This window comes from Rhea americana, unplaced genomic scaffold (genome assembly GCF_003343005.1).
Source record: "Rhea americana isolate MKP2758 unplaced genomic scaffold, rheAme1 scaffold_473, whole genome shotgun sequence".
NCBI lineage: Eukaryota > Metazoa > Chordata > Aves > Rheiformes > Rheidae > Rhea > Rhea americana.
In genome coordinates, this window is record NW_028186616.1 from 50532 (window position 1) to 77667 (window position 27136).

Sequence of the window (27136 nt, forward strand, 5' to 3'; positions counted from 1 at the left end):
GACTTCTTGAAAAGCCAAACATAGCACAATGAACCAACCTCACTGGATATATAATATGCTGTGTATTAAAACTAGTGAGAGACATTGCGCATTCTTGTAAGCTTTTCTTAGATGAACCCTGTCCTCATCAGCCTCACTTGTAGAAAATTATTACCCAATATGCTTACGTGGAGTACCTAGGAATGGATCAGGACGTTTGTTTTGGTCTCTGTACTGCCAATGCTACCATTAAAAATTTAAAAATTGGGGCCCAAGAATCATGAGATGAAAAACAGAATCCCATCTATTGAGCTGTGTGAGACTAAAGCATACAATCTGGGAAAACTTTTTTAAAGACAGAAACAAAGGAAAAAAGTCATGTTCTGACTGAATGGTTTGTTCCTCAGGCTCAGAGAGTACCTGAAATATATGCTTTATTTTTCATTTTGAATTGCATGAACTTCCACTGGTGGTTGCTCACATTTTTCTCACAGAAGGTGAAGAGCTGCAGTTTTACTTCCGACTGTATTAAAGTGCATTTTTCAAAGAAAGTACTTTACTTCATGATCCAAAATGCTCTACATCATCATCCCTCATCATTCCCATCATCATCCTTCAATTACCACACAACTGCGTAAGCCAACAAGTTCTACCTTTACTGCCAATTTACAAAATAGCGCTGGGTCTAACACTGTCGAAAATAGTTACTTTCCCCCATTTGGTGACTCTCTCTCAATGAAAATTATTTTGTCAGCCGCTTTTTACCCGCTTATAGCCCCCAGGCATTTCCCATGATTCGACCGCACAGGTCTGCTGCGTTGTGGCTGAAGGCGCAAGCGGTGAACGGAACCAGCCGAGTTCGGCCAGCCCCGACCGCCTCTCCCTCCACCAGCCCCTCTCCCACCCCTCGCTCGTTACCGCGTGTGACACACGCACAGCCCCTCGCGAGCAGCCGTTGCCCCTCGCCTCTCCCCCTCTCCCTGGCTGAGCGGCACGCGCGCACCCCGCGCGCCCCGCCACCCCTACCCCCCCCCGCCGCGCTTGGGCGGAGCGTGGGGCGACGGCGCGTGCGTCGCAGCGCGCGGCCAGGGGCGAGGCCTGGCGCGCGCGCGGCGGCCTGCGTCACTTCCTGTGCGGACAGCGCTCGCGCCGGAGACGGTCGGGTCGGGGCAGCGGTCGCTGGGAGCCTGTGAGGAGGGACGATGAGCGACAGCGGGGAGCAGAACTACGGCGAGCGGGTAATACACGGAGCCCGAGTGCGCTGCCCCGCCGGGCCTCAGGCCGCCCTTCTTCGGGCGGTGCGGCCGCTCCTGGTGTCCTCCTCCTGCGGGCCTGGGCGGAGAGGGCAGTTGAACCGCTGAGGGAGGGGTCGCTGCGGCGCGGCCTGTGAGGAATCCTCGGCGGAGCGTGCGGGGAGGCCCAGCGGGGCTGGGTTTTGGCGCGGGAAAATGGCCGCCGGCCCGGTCGTGAGAGGAAATGGGGGCGCGGGGCGAGGACGCTCTAGCTGCCCGCCCGCCCGCGCGCTCCATGGTGAGTCTTCCCGACGCCATCTTGGGCTGGTGACCAGGCGCTCCGGGAGAGGGACAAAATGGCCGAGAGCGGTCGGGTTGCGAGTCCGGGGACCCGTGGCTGTGCCCCCCGCAGCGCGGAGGCCAGCCTGTCTCTGCGCCTAGCGCGCCTACGTGGCCCTTCCGCGACGCGGTGTTACCTTTGCCGTGCCGGGAGCGCAGTCGGACTCCGGGAGGCCCCTGGCTACTTCCCGTGTCGTGATGGTGGGGCCGGGTGGCCGCCGCCAGTTTTTAGGGCAGCTCTGCCAGGCGGGCGGGGAGAAAGCGGCCTGCTACCCCTCGTTTCACCCCCACTCCCACCACCGCGTGCTCCTCATCGCTTCCCGCCAGGCTGTAGGCCCACGTCCGCTCCCGCTGGCGCTGTTTAGGTCCGTGGGCTCTGGACAGGCGATTGAGGGCATCTGGAGCTCCTCGAGCTCGCTGTGGATGAGAGCAGGCTGCACTGCGGCTGTGTAGGCTGGTGGCGTGGTCACGGTCTGTACTTCTGTCTTTGTAGCCTGTGTGCTATATCCCCTAGCCTTGTGACTTTACAGCAGAATAGAAAGAGACAATGCAAAAAGGTAGTAGTTGCATCCTTCATTGTACTCCCTCCAGAACTGCATTGCAATTTACTTTTAATGAATTACTTCATAAGCTGAACTCTGGCTTGCTGCTCTTTGTGCTTGCTTGTAAAATATTAATTTTGCTTATTGATGGAGTTGCACCTTTGCATCCAGGTGGCTTGGTCTCTAGCTTAATTTAAATGTGACTACAATAGTTGGATAGTAAACCTCAAGCAGTGAACTCATAGTGCTAAGGCAGTATTCTCCATGCTTGCATTGTGAAACTTGCCATATGGTAGAAGGTATCTTAAGCTACTGCAAAATATTACTGGCTGGGTGAATTTCACTAAAGTTGCAGATCACTTGCAACAGTTCAGCTTGGGGTGTAATCTGTACTTCATAAGTACGTGTAGTTGGTTGGGAGGGTTGGGGGAGAAAAAGTGTTGTTTTTTCCTTTTGCTGCCACAGAAAAGTGCGATACAGGAATCAATATTGTATTTTCTTATAATTCAACGTAAGTCTAACTTAAGTTATTGAAGCATCAAAGGGAGTTGTTTAGATGATTGGTAGTTTAGATTTTAAACTTTTCCTAGCGAGTTCAAAAAAAACATGCTTTTTTCTAAAAAAAATAATACTGGCAGGAAATTGCATTTTTGCAATGCCTCTCAATAAGTTAATTTGGTGTTTTCTTATTCATATTCACTCTAATAAGCATTATTAGTATGCGAGTGTTACTATTTCAAGGCAGGTTATATTCTTTTTTTAAAAAAATGGTTTCCTGGTAGGTAAAAATAGTAGATGATTTTGAACACTGAAAGGTAGGAACTAAAGAGTAGACTTTTATGCCCCTTCTCCTCCCAGCACTGTTTTTCACTAATGCTTTTCACTAATGTTTCCATATTACAACCAGTAGATTTTCAACAGTAGAGTATTGCTTCTGATTTGCTCAAGATGGATTGCTGCATGCTAGTTAAATATGAGATTTGATTACTACAGTGCAAGTCAGATTGAAAACCAATTTAAAATGATAACCTAATTCTAGTACGTTTTGTCAGGATAACCTACTTTTTAATCTTTTATTTAGCATAGAGAAGTAAAAACTATTGTTGTAAAGTGGTTTTGAAACAATTGGTGCAGGTTGTGATAGGACAGCAGTTGCTGTGCTGTTGTGCTTTTTCCCCATGCCCATTTTTCTATTTTGTCTCTTCTGGACTTCCTGGAAAAAAAAATAATATTAAATTATGTTCAGGCAATCTCTACAGTGAACGAGGCTTAAGATGAGTTACGTCCCATTAGAGCTTGTGCAGAAGACTAACATTATTTCTGTATAACTGAACTTTCGTGACTCATTTATAGGTAAGTCCTACATGATATCCATGCTTGTAAAAGTAAAAAGTATGATAATTTAGCTACAAGCCTCCTATTGTAGACTAGATCAGGCATTGGCTTTTCTAGTGCTATAACATTGTTACTTACAGATAACTTTTACTTGTTTAAGGCTTGTATTTTACCAAATCGGTAGCTTTCTACTTCTTCAAGCTGGGCTCTGAAGTCTCCACTTTGCAGAGTAGGAACGTTGTTTGGATAAATAATCTAGGATATGGCTTTACAGCTGGTTGTTAAACTGTTCCAAGCCTATGCTGCCAACAAGAATTATGCTCCTAAAATTGTTAAATTGTTTTCCTGCTCCTTCCCTTCTGCCGGTGCTAGTGGCTGTATAGTCAGTCAGATCTGGGAACTGAATCAGCTGGAATTTATTTTCTGATTCAGTTTCCAGCTGCATTGGTTCACAGACTTGACTGTATAGCCACATAGCCTTAGGGTCAGTAGAGAAGAAATGCTCAAGCACTGGTGGAAGTCATGGGACTTGCTATCTCAGTGGCAACTGAAATTTAAATTGGGTTTATGTTGTGACTTTAATACTGTTTCTTCATCAAATTGTTTCATACTGCTTATGCTTCACAGTGATTTTAAACTCTGAAAACTTCTGTAAAATCAAAGAGATTAGATAAATGATCAAATATTTGAAATACTGGTAAAATTTAACTTCTAACAGCATGCAGTGAGACAGAGTGCCACTTTCTTCCAAGTCTCTTCTATTTTGCTCATGGTAATCTTGTTCACTCTTGAGATACTTGTGCAGTTTGTGTACAGAAGGCTTGGAAAGAAAGCTGGTTAGGAAAATTCTTACTTCCTTTATTCTCTGAATATTTGGAACCTCCAAATAGCAAGTCTCCTGTGAGCTAGCTTGGTTGTGTGACTGATCAGGGAGGAAAAAAAAAATCTTACAGCTGGATTTCTCTTTTTACTGTCAAAATACCTTGAATGGTTATTGATCACTTAAAAGGTAAAGTCAGCGTTTTTGAGAATATTATATCATCCCTTAGAAATAAATAGTGGAAGAAGTTCTAAGGAAGCAGTTTGGGATGGTCAGAAGCCATCTAATAGCTTGCTGCCGTCAGAAGTATGGGTCATTCTCCTTTTTCCTCCTTCACTTTCTGGCATTTGATCTGACCTCTTGGTGGGCTCATTCAATACTCTTAGCTGTGAGAAAATCATTTGCTTTTTTTGTTGTTGGATTAGTTTCCTCCTAGCTTAGTGTACGGAGGTCAGAGTGAATGGCAGATGGAGTGGAAGGAAGCTGGGTTTTGGTGCTGTTGACCTGCTAGATCATGAGCTCAACTTTCCAAACCACATTGTCTTGTCTTTTATTTTTATTTTTTTATTTATTTATTTTGTGCTGTTTGGAAGCTGTGAACTAAATTGAAATATTTAGGCTTTAGTTAGAATCTTTTGGAAAGAAAATATTACATCTCTTAATTTATCTCATTAGTACCTTTATTGTTTTATAAATTTGTTTTAACAAGGTCTTAGAAGAAAAACACTGGAAGTGAGTGTGTTCTGCAAGCTGTTGTAGACTGCTTTCCCTCATGATATGGGATTCCCAGCCCCTAGCAGCGATCTGGTGATGGAGTGGCTTCAGAGCGAGTCAGGATCAGTGCACTAAGGCACTGGAAAACAGATGTGGGAAGAGAAGCAGAAGCTGTTATTACTTTGTTGGATTCAGCAGTAGAGAGATTGAAGGAATGTGCAGTTAGCACAATTACACTTTTAATAAATTTGCAGTCAGATTTGAGGAAATCATGGGAGGCTGTAACTTTGGGAAAGCAAGTGGAAATACATAAGTTTGTAGGAATTCAGTATAAATAATATCAAAATTTTGTTTGGCTATATTTTAGTTGTGAAATAACTGAAATCTATTACTCATTATGATTAATTCCTGTGAGGAAGAACTGGATCTCTGAAGTACAAGAAGTGCATGACCCAAGCTTACATACGTTATAGCTGCTTCTATCAATGGAAATTTTTTTAATCTGCTGTCCCCAGAATAATTCCGCTCTTGTGATATTCTGTACTTTCACAGTAGATGAATGTGACAATCTTTATGAATGTGCTTAGAGGTACACACTTCTAAGAGAGAATTCAGAAACCGCAACTTAAGATCTTTCCCTCCATCATGTAGTATTGAAATTCAAGTGGAAGTAGGTCGGATTTGTAGGTACAGATCAAGTGACTTGATGGCTTTTAAAATCTGCAGTTGAGAAATTCAAGGTTAGAAAAATGATTATTTTGGAATGATTATTTGGAGTAGTTATTTGGGAATCTGGAAGTATTTAAAATTTAAAAATACAAGCTAGCTTTTTTCTTTATCTTTGTTCTTCCATGTGTCATGAGCAAGAAGTTTATTTTACTTTATTTAACAAGGTTACAACTCATGAAGCAAAAGGTAGAAAAAGAGAACATTGTATTCAGAACAACAAAAGCAGGTAGTAGAAACTGTCAAATGAATTACGGGAGGTGGGGGGAATGGCTTAAATAAACCATCATCAGGAGATGGTATAATGGGGCATAAGCTAAGTTTGGAGTTCTGGCTAGCAGTGTTTGAAAAGCTGTAATTTAGGTAGGAGGGATTCTCTTAGATGAGAGCTTAGATAATAGCTTTTCAATTCTAGAGATTATTACCAGTCTGAGTAATACCTTGAACAGATGAGATGCAATTAATTCCTCTGAGGCTTGAAACAAGAAAGAAGTGACATAATACTGTAAAATATGGTAGAGTTAAGTTTAAGATTTGAAACATGATGATCCAGGAAATAAAAAGTTGTAGGTTTAAAACCAGCAAAGTGTTGTGAAATCCAAAGAAGCTGTATGAAAATAAGCCAACTGCCTCATTTTCGGATGTGGTTATCATGCCATTGTCTTCAGATTTTTATTCTTTGTAGGTTTCCATCAATATAAAAGAGCAAACAAACATCATCCCATAAGTGTGTCAAATGGATGAAGACTTAGATCACTTGCTTATTCTAGTGCCACTTCCATAATGATTGCTTCAAAGCCTGGTGTCTCTAAAAATTACTGGTGGGGAGGGAGGGGAATAGCTTTGGAGTACGTTTCTGAGCAAGGTCTTTCTCCCTGCTGTTTCCTTCCCATTCCCAAAGCATCATACGTGTTTTCTGTTTTCTTCAGTATTAGATGTTCTATCTCTGGACCTTACCTATTCTGTTTAGACTGAATTTGTCAAGAGTATATTGTTTTGGGAATTAAGTATTTTTCTCAAATATAGAACAGTCTTAGTTCTGGTTTTATCACTCCTTCAAATCTTGTTTGTTTTTTTATAAAGTCTAAAAATATTTTGAAAACTACTTATAGTTAAATTATTACATGAGACTTCAGAACTCATTTCTAGGACTGTTATAATGTAGTAATGAGGTTAGGATAAATTTGGTATTTGTGAGAAATTAGTTCTCAGTGCTTGTGTTAACCTTTGCAGGTGTAGAAAATAAGATGTTTATTAAACTAATGGAGCTGATCATGCATTTTGGTGAATATAGCTGTGACCAACTTTGTTTTATTTCTTTGGCTCTCTATTAATTGAAAATCTGCTTCATCTTGCAAGCACCTCCTCTTCCCCCAGGTGTTATATGATCGGCAGTTTTAAATAGCTAGACTTCATTCTAAGTGATTTAGAATTGATTTAAGCAAAACTAAAATTTGATTTAGCAAATGGATTTTTAAATGCTTGGTACTTTTAGTGGTACTATTGGTACTTAGTACTATTTCTATTAGAATTTCAAAAGAAATTGTGTTCAAATTTTAGCAAACATTACTTAGATAAAACATAGTTTTAAACAAACGGTTCTACTCTCTTTAGTGAGCATTGTCAAGACTTGACCCATGATTTAGAACTTAGTCTTTCTAAAAATAAATGACCAAATAGATGAGTTTTCTGCTGAATCTTAAATTTCTTCTAATATCTTGAAGTAAATAATACCTTCTGGTATATTTAACCCAAAAGTTGAAGCCGTGTGACTGAATTTAGCATTGTATTGATTAAAAATACAAATGTTGGAAAGGATAATTAGGTTATGTCATTACCAAAATAGATTACAAGTAAATAATAAAGAAGGTGGGATGCTTTTCCAGAGCAGTACTTGTGTTTTACACAGAATTGTATTTTCATTTCATGAAAAATCATATTTGACTTGGAGTTACAAACCCTGCATGTGTAATCACACTTGTGCAGGCAAAGTAGATGTGAGTTTTAAAACTAGACCCTCTAAACTGTGAGAACTTCCCAAAACAGTAACACAGTCATAAGTCAACGAATGAAAACTACTCTGTGCTTTCTACATTCAAAAAGCACATCAATTAGCCTCTGTAGGGACTTAATTTACTGAAGTCATTTCTTGCTGATTTTGTCTTAAGTATGTGGCTGATGAATTACAAAATATTTGAATTTCTTAATGCCAGAATTGATGAGTAAGTCTTTAGTTGGTCCATTGTACACTTGATATTAAATGTAGACATAAATAGTGAATTCAGTTACTTAGTACTAAGTTAAATTGAATTGACTGAATCTGTATATAAAATAGTAGGAAAGTTGGTAGATTCAATTCTTGAACTGCATATATAGTCAAAGTCCACAAAACTTTTTTTTTCTAGTTTCAGTTTTGGCACTAGATTTTATCCTGGAGTTTTTAAATATTCTTCATCCTGTTCTTTTTCTATTAAGGTTAATGTTGAAGAAGGAAAATGCGGAAGTCGCCATTTGACAAGTTTTATAAATGAGAATTATTTGAAGCTCAGGAATAAGTGAAGCTGAAATTTGAAAAAAAAGAAAGTGAATGCATGCTAATTATCAGACCAGAAGTCCCACTTATAGAATATTGAGCAATTTGTGTGAAGTGGGGAAGATGAAAGAAGTCAGAATTTGAAACGGAAGAATGAAGAAAAGGAATAAAAATGAAGTTAAGATAAGAAGTAATCTGGAATCTGAAAGCACTACGCTAAGTAATTACTAGTCTGTTTATGTGTCCCTGTATATTTTGCTAAACATGCATGCATTATCTGTTTAATAGCAAAACTATATGCAGGGTAAAGAAGTGTCTACCAGGGAAAAACTTCTTAAAAATCTAGGCAGTTCTAATTCCAACTGCCCGGACACATAGATATGATATTTTACCATTTATTTCACTGGAGCTTGTTTACAGACTTTAGGTAAACCAGAAATTGTGTACAAATTAGGCTTTCAATATCTGCGTGCAGGAATCCCGTTCTGCTTCCAGAAGCGGAAGTGCTCATGGTTCTGGCAAGTCGGGGAGGCACACTCCTGCAAGATCTCGATCTAAGGAGGACTCGAGGCGTTCCAGGTCAAAATCTAGATCCAGGTCTGAATCCAGGTGAGTTCACTTCTTTTACCTCTTCCTCCCCTTCGCAAGTCAGATATCTTTGGATTATTATGGCAGAGATGAACTGAAGTCTAATTTAGCCCATTCTATTGCCGGAGGTAACTGGTGATCTGTGAACTTTGAATTCAAAGGGATGTGTGTGGTTTCTGTATTGAAAAGCTGAATCATCAAGTTAGGCCTTCTTTTTGAAGGGTTTTTTTTTTTCTTTTTGAGAAGTTGTGTGCTACATAGGCTTACGTCTTTACTGATACAGTTTTTAAGGAGACCTGCCTTTGAAGTTTAAGCTTAAAATGGCTGGTTTCTTGGGTGCGAAGTGTTAGGTGCTCTAGATCTTTCTGGGCTTTAAAAGAAATGAGTGCATCTACAGATTTTTCCTTAAACCGGCCACAATAACGTTAAGGATTTTTTTTACTGCAAGCAATAATGTTTTTAAAATAGTAGCTGGTATATTTCCACCCCAAAAAAAGGGAAGCAGTAGACATAAATGCAAATTGTAACAGATCTTTCTTACCTTTAAAATATATAGTCACCTGAAAATTTGTAAGCTGAAAAACTAAAATCTAGAGTGTTTCCTAGCTCTCAAAAGTTGTGAGAAAGTAGCTTTTTGCATTTGTTATATGACAACACGAATGGACACTACGAAAATGCATTTTTGACTCTGTTAACAGTCCTTTTATTTCTGCCAAATAAGCTGTACATACAGAATTCCTCTTGAAACTGTCAAGGAACTTTTCACTGAACAATCAACCATGCTCGTAGTCTAAAAATAAGATAATCAACAAAGTCATTGTGTTAGTCACTTGATATTAAATTTACTAGACATGTCCTCTAAGAGGTACGTGCTTGGTGCCTATTTTAAAAGAATGAATGAAAAGGCAAAAAAACCTGTACGTGGGTGAATGATGTCATTTCTGTTGAGAACCTAGATAATTCAGTGCTGACTAAACAAGGAAATGAGTCTTCCTTTGCTCATTTGTAAGCATTCAGAAAAAAAAATGATTTCAGTAGTGGGTTTTCCTGCTGAGATGTTCACTGTATGTTTTTGTGTATGAACACTGAATTAGGCTTACCAAAATAAGGCAGCTAGGGTCAGGGTGGGGGACAGATGACAACTTTTAAAGACATTATTCCATTAGCAATAACCCATGATAGAAAATACTATCAAGTACTGTGCTTAGGTCTGCTGGCAAGATTAGAATTAATCTAGCAGGAGCCAGGAAGTGTATCACAATTGTAGCCTGACTGCATGTTGAGATGAGAGCTGATATAGATTATTCTGCCTTCCCTGGACAGCTCTGCGCACCTGGTTTTCCTTTGGGTGGAAACTGGATGCAGTGGCAGGGAGACAGCTGCAAGATACTCCGGTTGATCCTGTATTCAGTATTGCAAGCTCAGAGTATAGCAGGGCTGCAGTTTGGGGAACTAATAAAGATGAACATACCTATGTACAGTTGAAGGCCTTTTCATAGAAAAGATAAATACTTGGGGATTTTGACACAGGAATAGGTGTTTTTTTTCTCTGTACTTCAGGTCTGGTCATAATTGTCAAACTATGCACTTGAAGATTCCTATAGCAGAAGAATAAAAATGTCAAACCAAATACTTAGTATTTTCATTAAAAATATTTAAATTATAATCATTAAATAATATCAATTATTTAAAATTATTTGTAATAAATATTGCGTAACTTAGTATGAGACTGGAGTGACATGGGTAACTGCTAGTAATGGGAAACTTGTAGGGTAGTTCAGGAGGACTGAAAAATTGCCCGAAGCAGTCAGCTGTGGGCTCAGACCATGTTACTTTATGCAGCTGGCTTTTGAAAGCCTCAAAGAGGTTGTGTAGCCTCCATCCTTAGGGCAGCCTTCTATCTTCTAAAACCACAAGCATGTCAGGGCCTAGCCCAGCATGTTCTCAGCACCTTAATCCATAATCCCTATGGTTTTAATGCTTTTCTTTTAAAGCCTTGTATTTCACTTGCAAAATACCCAGGATATTACGTAAGAATGCAGACACAGCTTGTGTTTGCTTCTTTCAGCGTTGTATACAGGATCTGGAAATCCAGAGTCCTGGCACTGTAATACATTTTTTTTTAAAACAAACTGGGCAAGCTGGTAGTTCTTACGAGAAATCACCCTTTGAATAATATCCTTGCAGCTGCAGGTTCAGTGGTTTTCTTGATGAGCAGCAGGAAAAGTTTGACTGCCATGGCTTCCTGAGCATCTAACAGCCATCCTGAAAATATCTATGAATATACTGGAGGAGGTATATTGCAGAGTTGGAATGGATTCATTAGTGATTTTGACTAGAGTTGTAGCCTTGTGTCAAAGCACACATTTAGAATCAACAAACTTAGGTCTGTTTTCAGTGCCGTCACATACCTGGATGTGACCGTGAGCAGGTCACCTAAATCTTGGTTCTGACTGTATAAGTAATGCTATGAGAACTTTCATATTTCTTGGTGGTTTCTGTGGCAAATGAATTTTTGAGTCACTAGTATTACATACAAATTTTGATTTGGGAACAAGTCTGTGTCCTTTTGTATTTAACATTTGGAGTTTGGGCGTACTTGGTTAAGAAATTAAAAGCTGCTTTTTATTGAAGATTCCTCAGTAGTATAGGGGAAATGCTCTGCAAGCGTACTTTTTTATTAATTTTTTTTGGCTGATTCTGTATGTTCTTAAAGTCTAAACACTTCTCAGCAGAGAAACGGGGATTTTCAGATGTGTTTTTGCAGCAAAAGAGAGTAACAGCAGTAGCACTTAGCATTTAAGGTACCATATGTAAGCAATGACTGTTTTAAAATAAATATTATTCTTTCAGATAGCAGTTTGTCTAGTTTAGGAGTGTTCAGTTCTTGTTGTTGGATACATTTTAAAACCTGGAACATCAGTTCTGTGTTTGCCTTCAGATGAACTTTTTCAATGTCAAAGGATAAAATGTGGCCATATGCAGGTGCTGAGCTTCGTATTTGTTGGGCATTCCATTGTCTTTCTGTACTGACTTTCTTGCCTCATTTGAGAGTTCAGTCGCTTTCTTCTCCTTTCTGTTGTCAAAAAAACATGGTTTGTTCTGTCTAAATACATTGTTGTAAGTGTTATAATGAGATGAGTTGAGCAGGAGCTGGTCTGTTTCCCTAAAACACATGTATATGCTTCAAGTAGAGAAAGACTTGACTAGCTGGCTCGCTCCTGAAAGGGTTGGAGGTGTAATTTTTTTGAGGAGGTTTGTAACTTGAAGGGTATGTCATGCAGTTTGGCTGTCTGTGGGACACCTGGTGAGAAATCCTGACAACAGGAGCTGTTAAATGCTCAGGAGAGTAAAAACCGGTCTAGGTTAAGAACTTCTGTCGTGCCAGTGTAGCAGCTATTTACTCTGAAACACGGTTCTGTAATGATGGTATCTTCTAATCTGAGTAATATTTGTTGCCGTGTCGTCCTCCTACTTTGTGGAGGCTGTTTAAGGCACCAGTGAGAGTCTGAAGGCTAACAACTTGTGACAAAGAGTGTTAATCCCCCCCAACCCCCAAATATTACATCGTTAAATGCACTTTTTAGCCTTGCAGTAGTTTTCTTAGTAAATGTTGTATAGCATGCAAGCTGTTCAGTGAGTGTAAGCAGCAGGCAAAGCTCAGGAATATTCTTACATTATAAATGTTTTACCTGCTCAGCTTCTCAACTAAGGATCAACTGTATTTTGAAGGGCTGAAAAGTTAGTGGAGGTAACTGAAGTGTTTCATGATCTCATCTCCACAGACCTAGTGCTGTTGGGAAAACATTTCTTGAAGCCTTCTGAAGAGAAGTGGGCTGAAATTAGTGAGCCAGTTGCACCTTTGCCTAAGTATGCTACAAGTCTGAACGTGTAAAGCTAGCTTACACGTGCAGCTGATGTTAAGTAACTGTTGAAATACCAGATTGTGGATAAACCTACTACCACTTTGTTATAAGGGCTTAATCTCTTGAATCCTGTTGAACTCTATTTTGGAGATATTTTGCAAGCTTCTGTGCTTTTAATTATCTACTATGTAAAAAGTGTATTTGCCTTTCAGTTCTATTAAAAGCTGTGTTATTCTAAGTGCTAGAATAAGCATCTCTGCAATCATGGATCTTCTGTGTGAAGATAGACTTATAATTTATTCCTGTTTCCTTTCTGTGCTAGGACTTTGAGAGAGCCGTTGCAGCTATTTTATTTTTACTTAAATACTACTGTAAATTCTGTGATTATTCTAAGCGTAAACTGTTTCAAGCCAAGATAGTCTTATTAGAGAAAATTAGAAACTATTGGGGAGTTAAAAACTGACTATAATGGAAGTTGAGGTTCCTTTCTCTATTCCCTGCTTTTCTTTTTCATTAATAGAAATGCTCTGAGAGCATCAACAACAGTCTTAACTGTAAAGGTGACCAGTAAGAATTGATTAGCTTTGTCTTCTGGAATACGACTTAACTATGTGGTACTGCAGGTTCTTAGAAAATAGTTTAAGCTTTTGTTTTTGAATATTTGACTTTTTTGCTTTTTGAAAGATTCAAAAGACATAGCTTTATTTATTGTAAATCCTTCTTGCAGATCTAGATCGAGGAGGAGTTCTCGTAGACACTACACAAGATCACGCTCTCGTTCCCGATCTCATAGGAGATCCAGAAGTAGGTCTTACAGTCGGGATTATCGACGACGACATAGTCACAGCCATTCACCCATGTCTACTCGCAGGCGTCATATTGGAAACAGGGTAAGTCTGTTACAAAAGTAGGAGACTCATTTCTAGTCTTGAATAATCTTAAAATTGCTAAGTTTGGTCATCGGGATTTTTCAGAAAAACATTTTGCTCTTAAGAAATTAAGTCATTTGTCTCAGCTTCTAATTGCAAAGTAAAATCACTTCCCTGGTAAACTAGTGAGTGATAGTAAAAAGCGGTTACAGAAGACCTGTATCTTTTTTTCTGAAAATCTTTCTGCAAACTTAAGAACCTGCATGCGATTTGACTTTTTTTTTCCTGTCTCCTGTGCTTTGTTGGTAGAGCAGAATAACTATCAAGTTTGACTCTTCAGGTACTAAATTAATCCTATTTAATTTTACAGCTTGAAAAACAAAATTTTAGAACTTTATTTACTACAATAAACTGTAAGAAAGCTCTAGCAGAAAAACAAAGGTCTGTTTAAAAGATAAGGTTGAGATTGTCATTTCAGTTTTGATACACCTTGGATCTCCATAAGGTAGCAATGTCTGTACAGTTTAAGTGGTTTTTTTTTGGGGGGGGGGGGGGGGGGGGTTGTGTGGTTTTGCTGTTTGTGTGTAGATGGCTTTTGTTTTGTTTGGGTTTTTTTCCAAAATGCCTTTAGAAAGGAGGGAGAAATGCTTATCTCTCCTTGATTAGAAAGACGAGAAAATTAAAATATTCAGTAAAGAACCACCAAGACAGGTTTTAATTAAATGAAGGCATATGAGTCGATTTTTAGCTGTTTACATCCTCAGGTGACAGAGCAGTGTGAATCACGCTAAAATAGGGAAGGGGACAGTGATAAATAACCCAAGTAAAGAGGTGGTCCAGGCCCGTCCATCATAATCAACAGTCAGCAGCTAGCGTGGGAAGAATGTGGTATATGGCTGTGTCTATATATATTTACATGTTTATATAGATATGTGTGTATGTGTATAAATAAAATAGTAGTTTTTTTTGTCACTATAGTTGCTACAGTGTGCTAGGAAATAACAGGTGTTTTTGTGAAAGGAGGTTATATATCTTTTTCATAAAAATGTCTACTTGCAAGTTTAACGAATTGCAGCAGTGGTTTTTTTTTCTGGCTTGAATTGTTGGCAGACTCAAATTTGTGAAATATTTTGTTTTGCAAATAAAGCAATTTTATTCTAATAGGTATCTCTTCCTTTAGGCAAATCCTGACCCAAATTGTTGTCTTGGTGTGTTTGGACTGAGTCTGTACACCACAGAAAGGGATCTGAGAGAAGTTTTCTCCAAGTATGGTCCAATCGCTGATGTTTCCATTGTGTATGATCAGCAGTCTCGGCGTTCAAGAGGATTTGCGTTTGTGTACTTTGAAAATGTCGAGGATGCTAAGGAAGTAGGTTGGAGAAAAGAAAGACTGTCATATTTACTGTGTTCTCAGTTGCTGGAATGTAACAGGATTTATCCTAGGAAGCTCACTGCTCACTGTTCAACCTTTGAAGTGATACAGGGATCTTTGTGCATTCATCCCTTATAAATGTTTGACATAATCATAATGCAAGCTACTGCTAAGCAAACTTCTGTCACCTGAAAAGGAAGGATTTACTTATCTAAGCATTATTTCAAGTAGTGTTTTGATAGCAGATGTAGTCTCGATGTAGTCTTCCTTGTGTGCAAAGGGATCAGCTGTAGAAACTGTTTTCGTTTTCACGCTTACTTTTACTTGAAAACTCCTCTCTTCATTGATAACTTCTACTGTGATGATAGTGCACACAGATAAATTGTGAATTGGGATTCTTTGAGATTAAAAAAGTGCCCTTTGTCAGCAGTTTCTCTGGGTTTCTGAATCTGTATGGAAAGCAAATATATAGAATATGTGATAGAGGCTGCCTTGAAAACTGTTCAAGATCACATGTTGCAGGCCACTATTTTCTTTTCTCTGCCTTTTGAGGGCCTAAAATACCTTCAGCACCTTATCATAAACTTCAGAATCTTAAATCAAGTGATAAATATCTATTGTGTACTGGAGGAAAGAGCATAAGGATATGAACACTGGTCCTTGTATAGGCTGAATTGTTGTGTAATTCACCAAAGCAAACTTCAACCTAGCCATAGTGCAAACTGTCAATAGGAAGAAGAGAACAGAGACACAAATTCCTTCCAGTTTAACTGTGAGATGAGAGTTCCTTCCTATCCTTGTATGTGGTCATCTTTTTAATGTTGAGCATGTTCAGAGTGCACCACACTGGCGTGCAAGAGTTTCTCAAATGCTCTAGTGCACCGTAGGAGCATTAACGTGCATTCTGATGACTTCTAGTGCTTCAGAGAAGTCTAGGGGGGTGGGAGAGGAGGAATGTTTTCTGGAAGGCCAGGCAAAATACCTCAGTGCCTTTCTGGCCCCTGCAAGTAATCTCTGGAAATACTAAAGCATCAGATAAAATTTAATAATGTCTATACTGCATAAAAAGTTTGGGGATTTTGTGTTTACAAGTAGTACAGAATGAGCAGAGAAGGGAACTTGGCAGCTGTAGAGTTCTGCAGTTTAGCCTGCTCTTGAAAGACACTGGGCTGGCATTCTGCATGAATTCAGCCTTTTAGGAACTACAGTGTTTTTTTTTTTTTTTTTTTTTAATCAAATCTGGCATGAATCTTCCATGTTAGGTTGAAGCTTTTTATGTTGGTCCTGCAACTTGATAGAAAAAAGCAATGGCTGCTTTTTGATGTGCATTTTATTTATGACTCAAATATGATCATAGCCAAGGTCACAGTTGAATTTGAGGATGCGTTTGAGGAAAAACCTTAGCTGTCATGCAGCACTAATCTGTTGTTAACTTATAAATGTTGTGCTTCGTGTTCCGTGTTGGAGTAGTTACACCTCCCTACATGTGTGTATACACAGGTGTCTCTTAATCATGTAAGATACAGAGGTAGTATATCACTATTATAGCATGAAATGCCTGAAACTAACATTCTTTATAAGTTGAAGTCCTTGAGGTGTAGGTTCAGTGTTATGTATCAGGCATAAGTGAAATTTAGACTTGAATCTTAATTAAGCTATTTTAAGACTCCCTAGTATTTGAGACAGAGGTTAGAAACTTCTGTTGATACTGAAGTTAAACCTACAGCTAGTTGTATTTTATCATTCTGTATAGGCTAAAGAACGTGCCAATGGAATGGAGCTGGATGGAAGAAGGATCCGGGTAGACTTCTCCATAACAAAAAGACCTCACACACCTACACCTGGTATCTACATGGGAAGACCAACTTAGTAAGTCACCTGATTTTAAACCAGTAAGGGATGAGATTCATACCAGGTCCTATATTTTATTAATATTGTTCAGCATCCCCTCTAAGAGTCCTGCTTCTGTGTGCTTTTTGTTTTTTAACAGGCTTCTACTTCAGTGTTGTGTTATGAAAGCCAGCCTGTATGTGCAGTATAGTATTAAAGCCTAAAATGAATATATTTCCTTGCTTCTGACTTATATGCCCCAGTGTGGACATTTCAGTACTGGGAACTAAAATACAAAAAGCACCGTTAATGCCTCATTATGTTAAAAAACAAAACAAAACAAAGCCTCCAATGACTTTTAGCTCACTTAAACACACTTAGGTGTGCTAACGCTGACCTAACAAAGTTTCAGAAAGTTGCTAACTTAACTGATCAAGAAGGCTCTGCAAATTAGAAAAACAAAGAAAACCTACAAATGTGGACAGGTGCTGGTAGTAATGCTTATCTTTCGAGTCCTTCAGATAGGAGAGGTTAATTTATATAGTACTTGTCAGTGACTAATCTAGGGTCAGTGAGCAGAAACCCGTGTTCATTACTTAGGCTGCCCGCACATGAATTGTCTAAACATTTAAATAAGTTTACAGTGACAATTTCTGATGTTTTCTACATGATACTAAGTTGTATATGATTAACGGGTGATCTCCTATATGCCTTCAAACATTAATGGCTTTGTAAGCTGTAGTTTTTAGGAAGAACAGAGTACAATAGCAAATACTAGTTGTGCAGCTTTGTCTGTTTTCCCTATCAAAAGAGTATTCATTTATTAGCTTAGTCACCGAGAATGTGAATTGTTTTTCCAAGTTTAAAAGCTTTCAACTGATGGTATTGGTGAAAGTGTGCCTGATACTGAGGTGGTTAGTTATTTTTAATGGGGAAATTCTTCCAAAAGGAGCTCTCTGAGTTAAAAGTGAATGAAAAGTTGGCATAGAATGGAATTCCTCTGCAATGTCAAAATGTTAAGAGCTTTCAGACCCAGGAGGAAACCAGATAGTTGTTTTAAAGTTTGAGCACTTTAAAAAGCAGTGATTTAAGCATTGATGAAGTAGGAATGCTCAGGCAGTCACTTCAGCTGTGAGGATGGGTGGTAATGCAAAGTGAGGTAGTAGAACACTGACTTTATGCCTACTGTGAAGCACTATGAAGAATATATAATGTTTTATATTTTACTAAATGCAATTCTGTTTTACTGCTTGTAGTGGCAGCTCACGACGACGAGATTACTATGACAGAGGGTATGATAGAGGATATGATGATCGTGACTATTACAGCAGATCATACAGGTGAACCAACTTTTATAATACTAGACTGCTTTTTAAACAGTGCTTTTTAACCTCCACTCTTACTTAAGTGTCACCAGTTTATCTTAGAGATGTGTTTTTAAATATTCTTTTATTCTGGAATCTTACTATAAAATCTTTATCAAAATGAGTGTTCAATATAAATCCATGTGGTGGTGAGATTGAGAAATACTTAGAACAGCGTATTTAATTTTGGCCTGAGTTGATTCATAATGATTTTTAGTCTGTAATCAGTTTTCCAAAACCTATTACATTCTTTCTACTGTCATACTAAATTTTCATTGGTTCATTTCTGTTAGCAATAAAGTGGTGGGAACAGAAGTGCAGACCTAGTGCTTGAATTTGCATTGTAATTTATTTGTATTTGGAGTCAGATGGCAGACAGTAGGAGATAATCAGTGGTTGCCAGTATCCCTTGTTAATAATCATAGCATCTCAGCTATTGCCAGAAATGAGGAATCAGAAATTGAAAGACTAAACTGGTCTGTACTGGGCACTTATGTGAAAAGTTTTTTTTAACATACTGGTAATTTAATTGTATATAAAGTAACAGTATTACAAAACCACACACAAAGCTTAATTGTCCAGTAACAAAAGTAGCTCAATTGTTGCATGGAGCTGAAAAGGGGATTACCTTCCACTGGGCAATGTGTCAGTTAATTCCTTGGCACCCACAATTGGGATTTCCTTGTTACGATGCCTGATGATCAACACCTTTACAAGCTAGTGGTAGGAAATGACAAGTTTAAACAGAAGAACTAGAGGAGAAACTGAAACCATGTTTTTTAGTAGATTTAACAGATTCTGCTGGAAGGTATATGCAGAGTTTGAGTTGTAGCTAGCATTTCCTAGAATCTGGCAGAGTCCACGTCTCTTCAGTATACAAGGACAAAGCTGCAGTGTTCAGTAGACCTTAACCACGTTGCCAAACTTCTATCAGGTTGAAAAGGATGGGTGAGGAAAGGGGAAAGTGATGGTATTTTACATTCTAGAAAGTCATAACTAATTGTTTCTAAACATCTTCCACCTTGTTACTAGACTAGCACAAATGATAAAATAGTGAGAGCAGCTATTTCTCCAGAGAGGTTTACAACAGCAAAATAATTTGGCTTGTGTATCAACATGATAATAAGGTGATTGAATCTGACCACAAAATCTAGCTTCTACATGACCAGGATAAAGAGGACGTTCTCTTTATGCTGTCAAGCAGTTACTGTTCCCTGAAATGATTTGTGTGTTCACAAGCTACCATAATTTGGTGATTTAAATTTTGCTTTTCATGCATAGAGATGCTTATCTTAAACTAATCTAGTCTTATTTCCTTTTCTAAGTATGTATCCAAGCTGTCCCAAAAAGTGCTGAGATAATAGTGCCTATCAGTTGTCTTCTGTTACAGTATAACATATTTCAATGCATCAAATATTTTCTTTCCTAACTTTACTCAAACTTCTTTCTGGGGTACAAGGGACCCAACTTTTCCATTGTTCTGTTTTTCTGTAGCAGTTTCCATTTAAACTATTTTCTTAGACATAACAGAAGCAGTACAGGACTTTTTATTCCTGTGTCTTGTGAACTTACTCTTGCTTGATCATCTGTCAGGTTTGATCTAAGTGTTCTTGGAAATTCACACCTATTCCTGTCTGTCTTCTACACTTCTATGTTAAATAACAACATTTAGCTTTAGAAAAGAAACCAGCTGTGAATGTTCAACAGGAAGACTGCCAGCAACTGTTGCCCCTTTTAAAGTCCTCAGCATTTGTCTGGGACATTATTCAGTTAGGAGTAGGGGTAACAGTTAATCTTTTCTATCTGAAATTACTGAATGTGTATATGGTTGCAGAACCATATAGTATTTCCTGTGCTGTTTGCCTGATTTTAATGCATCTGCATGGGGTGAGTTTGTTGCTGGGTAATGTGATATGGGAAGTACATGAATTGAAGTTAAATTATCGCCTTGTAGCTCAAAAGTTGTATAAAGGCTAAGTACCATGATATATCAGTCAGCTTTCAGGGTACTTTTACTTTCTAAATACAAAGGAAAAGAATATATTTTTATTTACTTTATTCATGCTTATATGGTCGTTGTCAGAGACGTCAGCTCTCGTCTCCTTTTGTTTCTTGGAATCTTTAGTCTTTCCCAGACTGTCGCCATTGCTTCCCATCTGCTTTTCTCACCTTATATTTGTTAAAGTAAGTGCCTTACTTCTGCAGAGCTTCCAGTGCTGCAGGGTGGGAGTGAAGGTGTTCCTGATACATTACAATAAATACAGGAGGCAAAAATGTCCTACTCGTTTCTGGGAAACAGTCTTTAGAGAAGGTATTCTTTTACCTTCTCAGTCCATTTTGCTGCATCACTGGTTTTGAACCTTTTGGGGAGTTATAACAACTAAAATCTTAAGTAGATACTGGATATGCAAGAACCATGCTTTATTGTTTTTCATTTTGCCCACAACTGTATGTTGGCTTTTATAGTGACAGTAAGAGGGAGATGTGACCCAAAAGCACTTCTCTGACTAAATTTCTGGCTCGTTTCAGAGCACAAAGTGCAGCAACATTTCCAGGACAGTTACCATTGCCTCTTCTTGTCTCATGTTGTAAAGATAACAAACTTGTATCTATAAGGTAAATTGATTGAAGCTGTCTGTCAAAGCTTTGGAAGCTGAAAAGTCTTGCAGCATAGTCTGTTGGGCAGTCTGTGAAGTAGTGCTACTAGCTTGTTATTTGTGTTCTTCCATCTTCCACTTTGTTTTGCTCGTGGTTCTAATGTAGACCTGTCAGAATGGAGAGGGCATATAAGAACCAGCAAAAGATTTGGGGTTCTGCAGTGTTTGGTAAGACTTTTTTCTGTTACGTCTTTATGGAACAGATTTCCTTTTTTCCTAATGGATTGGTCCGGGTGTACTGGTTGTCCTTCTTGAAATCTATTACTGCTTTTATGGTTTCAGAAATTGTTTTGCAATTTCTGTGTGTAAGGAATTTCCCTAAGTTCTGATGTGATCACAAGTGTTCACTTAAACATTACCTTTGTCCTTTGTGATGGTGAATTGTGACTTGGATCTTTGTTAAACATTATCAGATACTGGAAATTATTTCAGCTGTTTCCATTAGTGAGACTGGTTGCAAAGACTGATACAATGATTGGGCATAAAGAATACGTGAATTGAAAGGAACAATAGACTAGTAAGAAGTGATGTGAGAAGATGAGCCATTACTTTTAATTAGTGTACCAATTTGCATAGTAACATACAGAATTAAGGGCTGTGCTTTGGTTCAGCCCTTCCGGGTGATCAGGCTCTAGGTAATGTTCTGACTTCCCTGCACACTCTCCTGTGTTTGTTATGTGAATTAGGGCTTTAGGATAGAAATGCTAAGAGTATTGACAGTTCCAGTGAGGATGTTTTCCATTCCCTTTTTGGCGGGTGCAGGAGGGGGGCATTTTTAGATTTTCTGCAACTCCTTTATAATGTATTACAGCAGATACTGAAAATAAGCCACAGTCTGCACGTGGCTGCTATACAGCTTAAATATCTAATTGCTCTTAGAATCATAGAATCAATAAGGTTGGAAGGGACCTCTGGAGATTATCTAGTCCAACCTCCTTGCTCAGCAGGGTCACCTAGAGCATGTTAGACTGGGTTGCATCCAGGCGGGCCTTCAATGTCTCCGGAGAAGGAGACTCCACAGCCTCTCTGGGCCACCTGCTCCAGTGCTCCATCACTCTCACAGTGAAGAAATTCCCCCTCGTGTTCAGGCGGAACTTCCTGTGGTTCAATTTCTGCCCATTGCCTCTTGTCCTGTCACATGGGATGACTGAAAAGAGTTTGTCCCCATCCCCCTGACACCCTCCCTGCAGATACTTATACACGTTGATAAGATCCCCCCTCAGTCGTCTCTTCCGCAGGCTAAACAGGCCCAGCTCTTGCAGCCGTTCCTTGCAGGGCAGATGCTCCAGCCCTCTGATCATCCTTGCAGCCCTGTGCTGGATCCTCTCCAGTAGCTCCATGTCTCTCTTGTACTGGAGAGCCCAGAACAGGACACAGTACTCGAGATGAGGCCTCCCCAGGGCTGAGTAGAGGGGCAGGATCACCTCCCTCGACCTGCTGGCAACACTCTTCCTAATGCGCCCCAGGAGACCATTGGCTTTCTTGACCACAAGGGCACATTGCTGTCTCATGGTCAACTTGTAACCCACCAGCACTCCCAGGTCCTTCTCTGCAGAGCTGCTTTCCAGCAAGTCAGCCCCGAGCCTGTACTGGTGCCTAGGGTTATTCCTTCCTAGGTGCAGGACTCTTCACTTGCCCTTGTTGAACCTCAGGAGGTTAATTTCACGATATTGCCATGGAATGTTTACTCTTGTAAGGAAAAGCATGACTGTAAAAAGGATAATTAAAAATTTGCATACAGGGTGTCTACCTAAAGGGGAAGACTAAAAAAGAAAATATACACACTGCCTTTCTGATCAGCAAATCTCCTTTTTCCTTCATATGATTGCAGCCTTTTAGAACTGCTGCAAGAGAGCCGTAGCAGTCACCTATGCTTAGTAATCCAAACTTAGTTCAGTCTCCTCCCTATAGCACTGGCTGCAAAAGCTTCCAGTAACAAATAATACATCCTATAAGGATGGGTAGTGATTGCTTTAACATGCTTTCTTAAATATTTGGGCGCTTTAGGCAGGTTTTGAACTTGAAACTTCTAAGGTTAGTGGTGAGATGGCCTCCTGTGTCCCACAAGTAAGAGCTGTGATACGTTGTGGTTTAAAAAAAAAAACAGGAAAGTAGTCAAACAGCAGTCTAGCAACTAAATGGCTAAGCAGAACCCATTTGTAGGCATGCTGTGTAATGAAACATCTAGGGAGGAGATTCTTACTATACTTTCTTCTGTACTTTCCAGCTGTTTCCATTCTTTATTCTTTCAGACTTGGAGCAAAGCCCTTGATAATTTAGTATGTGGAGGTGCCAAACTAGCTGCTGGATACTGTTAAATTGTTATAATCAACTGTTTCAGTTCTAAACAGTTCTTATATAAGGATAAGTTGTTCTAAAGATGCTCTTATTTAAACATGATCGTTGTGTATTTAAAACAAAAGAGTGTTTTTACTTTTTCAACCACAGAATTTGTGCTCATGTTTCTTCAGGACAGTGAACTTACCTCACTACTTTAAAAAAATAATAAAAATAAAAATAAAATGCTTGCCTCAACTGGGTAAGCATCTGAGAATAGAAACAGTTTTTAAAGTCAAGACTATGTACCAGTCTCAAGTTGCTGCTCTTTGGAGAGTTTGACATTGTAAAATACAATCCTGGTCAGCTGGAATATGAATTCTCTAACTGTACTTTAACTCTGTTTTTTAAGCCAACTTCTTCCAAGAAGATATAAAACTAACTGCAGAGAGAAAGTAACTTAATGTTATCCAATGTAGGAACTAAATGGTTTCTTGACTCTGGATCATTTTCTTATGCTTGATGATGCATTTTGTATGTATGTTTTTTTTGGTGTTACTTTTTTGACTTCAAAAAATTTTCAAAATTTTGTCTTCACAGAGGGGGCGGAGGAGGTGGAGGAGGAGGGTGGAGAGCTGTCCAAGACAGGGATCAGTTTTACAGGTAAGATAGGAAAGGTTTCAGTATCTGGAGAACAGTGGAAGTATTTCTGTATGTGATTGTAAGCAGAGGTCTAGGATATCTTCAGATACGCTAACAGAAATGGGGTGGGTGCTGAATATATGCTGCTCTTCAGTGAGCAGTGTGATTCATTTCAAGGCTGCTTCATCATTATGTAATGATGTGAGGTTAGTGTAGGGACAGATTAATGTAGCTTTGCACAGGGAAAACTTGTGTAGGGGGTGGATTGGAAGGGGCTGAATTACTATTAAGGGAACTTTAGTGGAAATGGACAAGGAAAATAGAATTTGGAGTGCTTAGATGGGAAGAAATCTCTAGGGCTTGACAGATGGGATTGGATTGGATGTAGCAGAGAGTGCTGTTCAGATCAACTTTCCATCTGAGAATAAACATTTAAATTCAAAGTTAAGGTAAGAATTCATTTATTCTGCTTGTTTGGGATGCTGTTGACTTTAACTTTCACATAGTCAAACTGTGAATGCAGGAGAGCATTTCTTTTACTAGTCCAAAGTAATATTACTGTGACTAGTTCTTCATGAGAAGAATATTAAGAAAACTCAAATGTTTGCCTTGCTGTCCAGTAGGAATATTAATCAGTTCTTTATATGCTTTACTAGCTTTCCTAAGTGTATGCTTTGATACCGGGATTGGGATGGAGAAAGGTAGTCATATAAAGCTGCTACCACTTGCCTGCTATAGGCACTAACAAAGAAAATGATTGTGCTTCTCCTCTTTCATAGGAGAAGGTCACCATCCCCATACTACAGCCGAGGGGGCTACAGATCTCGATCCAGATCTCGGTCCTATTCACCTCGTAAGTAACCTTGTCTTAGAGCTAGCAAATCAAAAGTAAACTTTCTCTTTGTCTGCAGTTCTTCCTTGAGCTCTTCTCTGCATTAAAAACTATTCCGACTTTGGGGTCGGGGTGGGGGAGGTGGGGTTAACAACAGTTTCTTTTTAATACCTTTCTCTGAGCAAATGACTACATTGAGGACAGAGTAACAATTTTGCAAAAACTAAAAGTTTGAAGCTATACATCTCTTGGGAACTAAGTGGCAGCAGCACTTCATTATAGCATATTAACAGTTTGCTTTTGTCTAAGACAGCAATATCAAATTGCTAAGCTCTGCGTGTTCTAGAATTGGAAGTAAATTTCCCAGTTTAACTTGCTAAAGAGGAGGCTAACGATCTGAGGTCCATACAGTGCTTTTTTTCCCCCTCAAATTGCTTATCTGCATAGACTATAAAGCTGTATTTTTGATAGCAGAAAGTGCAAAGTACAACATTCATCATGTATTCCGTTTGTAATGTTACATGATTTAAAGCTATTTGTATAATGAGTAGTTTGTATTCTCATGAATATTTTGTGTGTTCAGATGAAAACAAGCGCAACTGCTTTTGCTGATAGATAAAGAAACCGACCTCAGCCATTGACAGATAGTCAGAATGTAAATTCTGTTCTTTATACACTGAAGTATCAGCCCTGTGCATATGAGATATCTTTGCTTTTTCTACATGAAGGAACTTTACTAGTAGAACTGTAACTTTGCATTTTGTCCTAGACAGGTTGTTAGGATCTTGAATTTGTTGTTACAGATTTGAGGTATATCAGTGAGTTCACACTCAACTTCTAATGTGTCAGTACTTAGAAGTCTAATAGGTGTGTATATATATTTTTTTTCTTTCAGGTCGCTATTAAAGCATGACATATAGAGGAATTTCTAGCTGCAGCCTTTGAGTTGAAATTGCAAGTTTGTGGACAATATTTTTATTGTCTCTTCTGTTTAAAAACAAGTGAACAGTGCCTAGTGAATAGGTGACTTTTACACCTTTTATGAAGACTACTCTTTCTGTGATGTTAAATGCTGTTTCATTCTGCATATTTGTGTAGTTTGGTGCTTTGTTTCAATTTGTGTTTTGAAGAGTATGTTTTGCATGTATTTTTTTAGTCTCCATTTTGACTCCTGAAAGGTTTCTATTGTAAAAACAAACTGTTCAGTTATTTTTTTTCTACTGATTCCAAGGTATTCTGAAGATCAAAACCTGTGTAAAACACTTTCAAAACGTTGAAAAATAAAATTTGTTTTTTTCCTACTTACTTTTGCCAAGTATAAATGTGGGTTATAAATGTTCTTCAACACTACGTTTTTACACAGTATTCCAGAAGACATAGCACAAAGCCCAGAAATAAAATTCACACAAACTAACTTTGTATTACTGTGATTTTGGCAGTTGTTTTATAAATGTAGTGCCTTCAGGTATAGTAATCCAATGTTTAGAGACATCCGTATGTAACCTGTACAGCAGCAGCAGCAAGAAACATTCAGCAATACTGGAGCAAGGCGAAAATCTTGGTAATGCTGTGCAGGCTGTGGTGTTTCAGATCTACAAGCTCTAACATATTTTGTCACCTAAGGTGAGGAGAGCTTAGAAGTGTGAAAGAACTTCATTTAGACATCCACATCCTTGCAGAAAGCAACACAATAACACTTAGGCTACCTGCTTTTTTTTTTTTTTTTTTTTTTTTTTTTTTTTTTTTTTTTTTTTTTTTTTTTATTATTTTTTTTTATTTCCCTCAAACAAATTCTTCTGTTTGAAAAGTACATCTTCCTCTGCATATGTGAGTAAAATGCTGGAGGCAATAAAAACATCAAATGTCTTTGGACCAGTTTCCCACTTTAAATAGTTTCAGAAGTGCTGTTTTGCCTACTTGTACTCTTCAGCTTCTTCTACTCATAATCTATGAAAATTCTATGTCAGATAGGGAATATTGGATCAGATGAGTATCACAGACCCACTATTGACTAAACATGGAAGCCTAGAAACTAAGACAAGAACAGAGTGAGACTGTAGTCTACAACTTTACCACTGTTCTCTTGGCTTTTGTACAGATGGGCCTGAGGCTTTTTTCCATATGGTAATTGTCCATACACTTGCTCCTTCTCTCTCCCCAAACCTGTGTGTTTGCCCTGTGACTTAATAGCGGTCAAAGGATCCTGTGGCAAGGACTTCTACAGCTTAACCTTGCATGCAAAAGCACCTTGCTCTGGATCTGTTGTAGCTGCACAGAGAGAAGGCTAACAACATCAGTATGCCCATAATCTTGCTAAGAAAAGTTACCGCAGGCTATGACTACTGTGCTTTAATCCAAGTCTGTTTTTACTCTGTGGATGTAAGAAGTGACAACAGGATTTTAGCAGTAGGTGTGTTCAGCAGCAATCAATATCCTCTCCCTACCCAACTCAGTCTTCCCATTTAAACTTCATCTGACCCGGTGGAGCCTGTAGGACTTTTGCTGTGTTCATGTTCAGTCATTTATCCATTACAGCTCAATTGCTGTTTATGTTCCCTGTTCAGTGCAACTTTCATTCTGTTCCAGGGCTGTGTTGCTGCATTTTGCATTATTAATATG

General features: G+C 38.9%; 1 protein-coding gene across 1 annotated transcript; it reads left to right on the plus strand.

The window, feature by feature from the left end:
• Window positions 1-1081: 1081 nt before the first annotated feature.
• Window positions 1082-25818, plus strand: TRA2B (transformer 2 beta homolog). Its single transcript, XM_085316595.1, has 9 exons — window positions 1082-1217; window positions 8696-8829; window positions 13402-13564; window positions 14724-14912; window positions 16669-16784; window positions 18002-18085; window positions 23644-23706; window positions 24465-24538; window positions 25413-25818. Exons 1-9 carry the CDS (start codon window positions 1182-1184, stop codon window positions 25421-25423), a joined length of 870 nt encoding a protein of 289 aa, XP_085172721.1. The 5' UTR covers window positions 1082-1181; the 3' UTR covers window positions 25424-25818.
• The last annotated feature ends 1318 nt before the right edge of the window (window positions 25819-27136 follow it).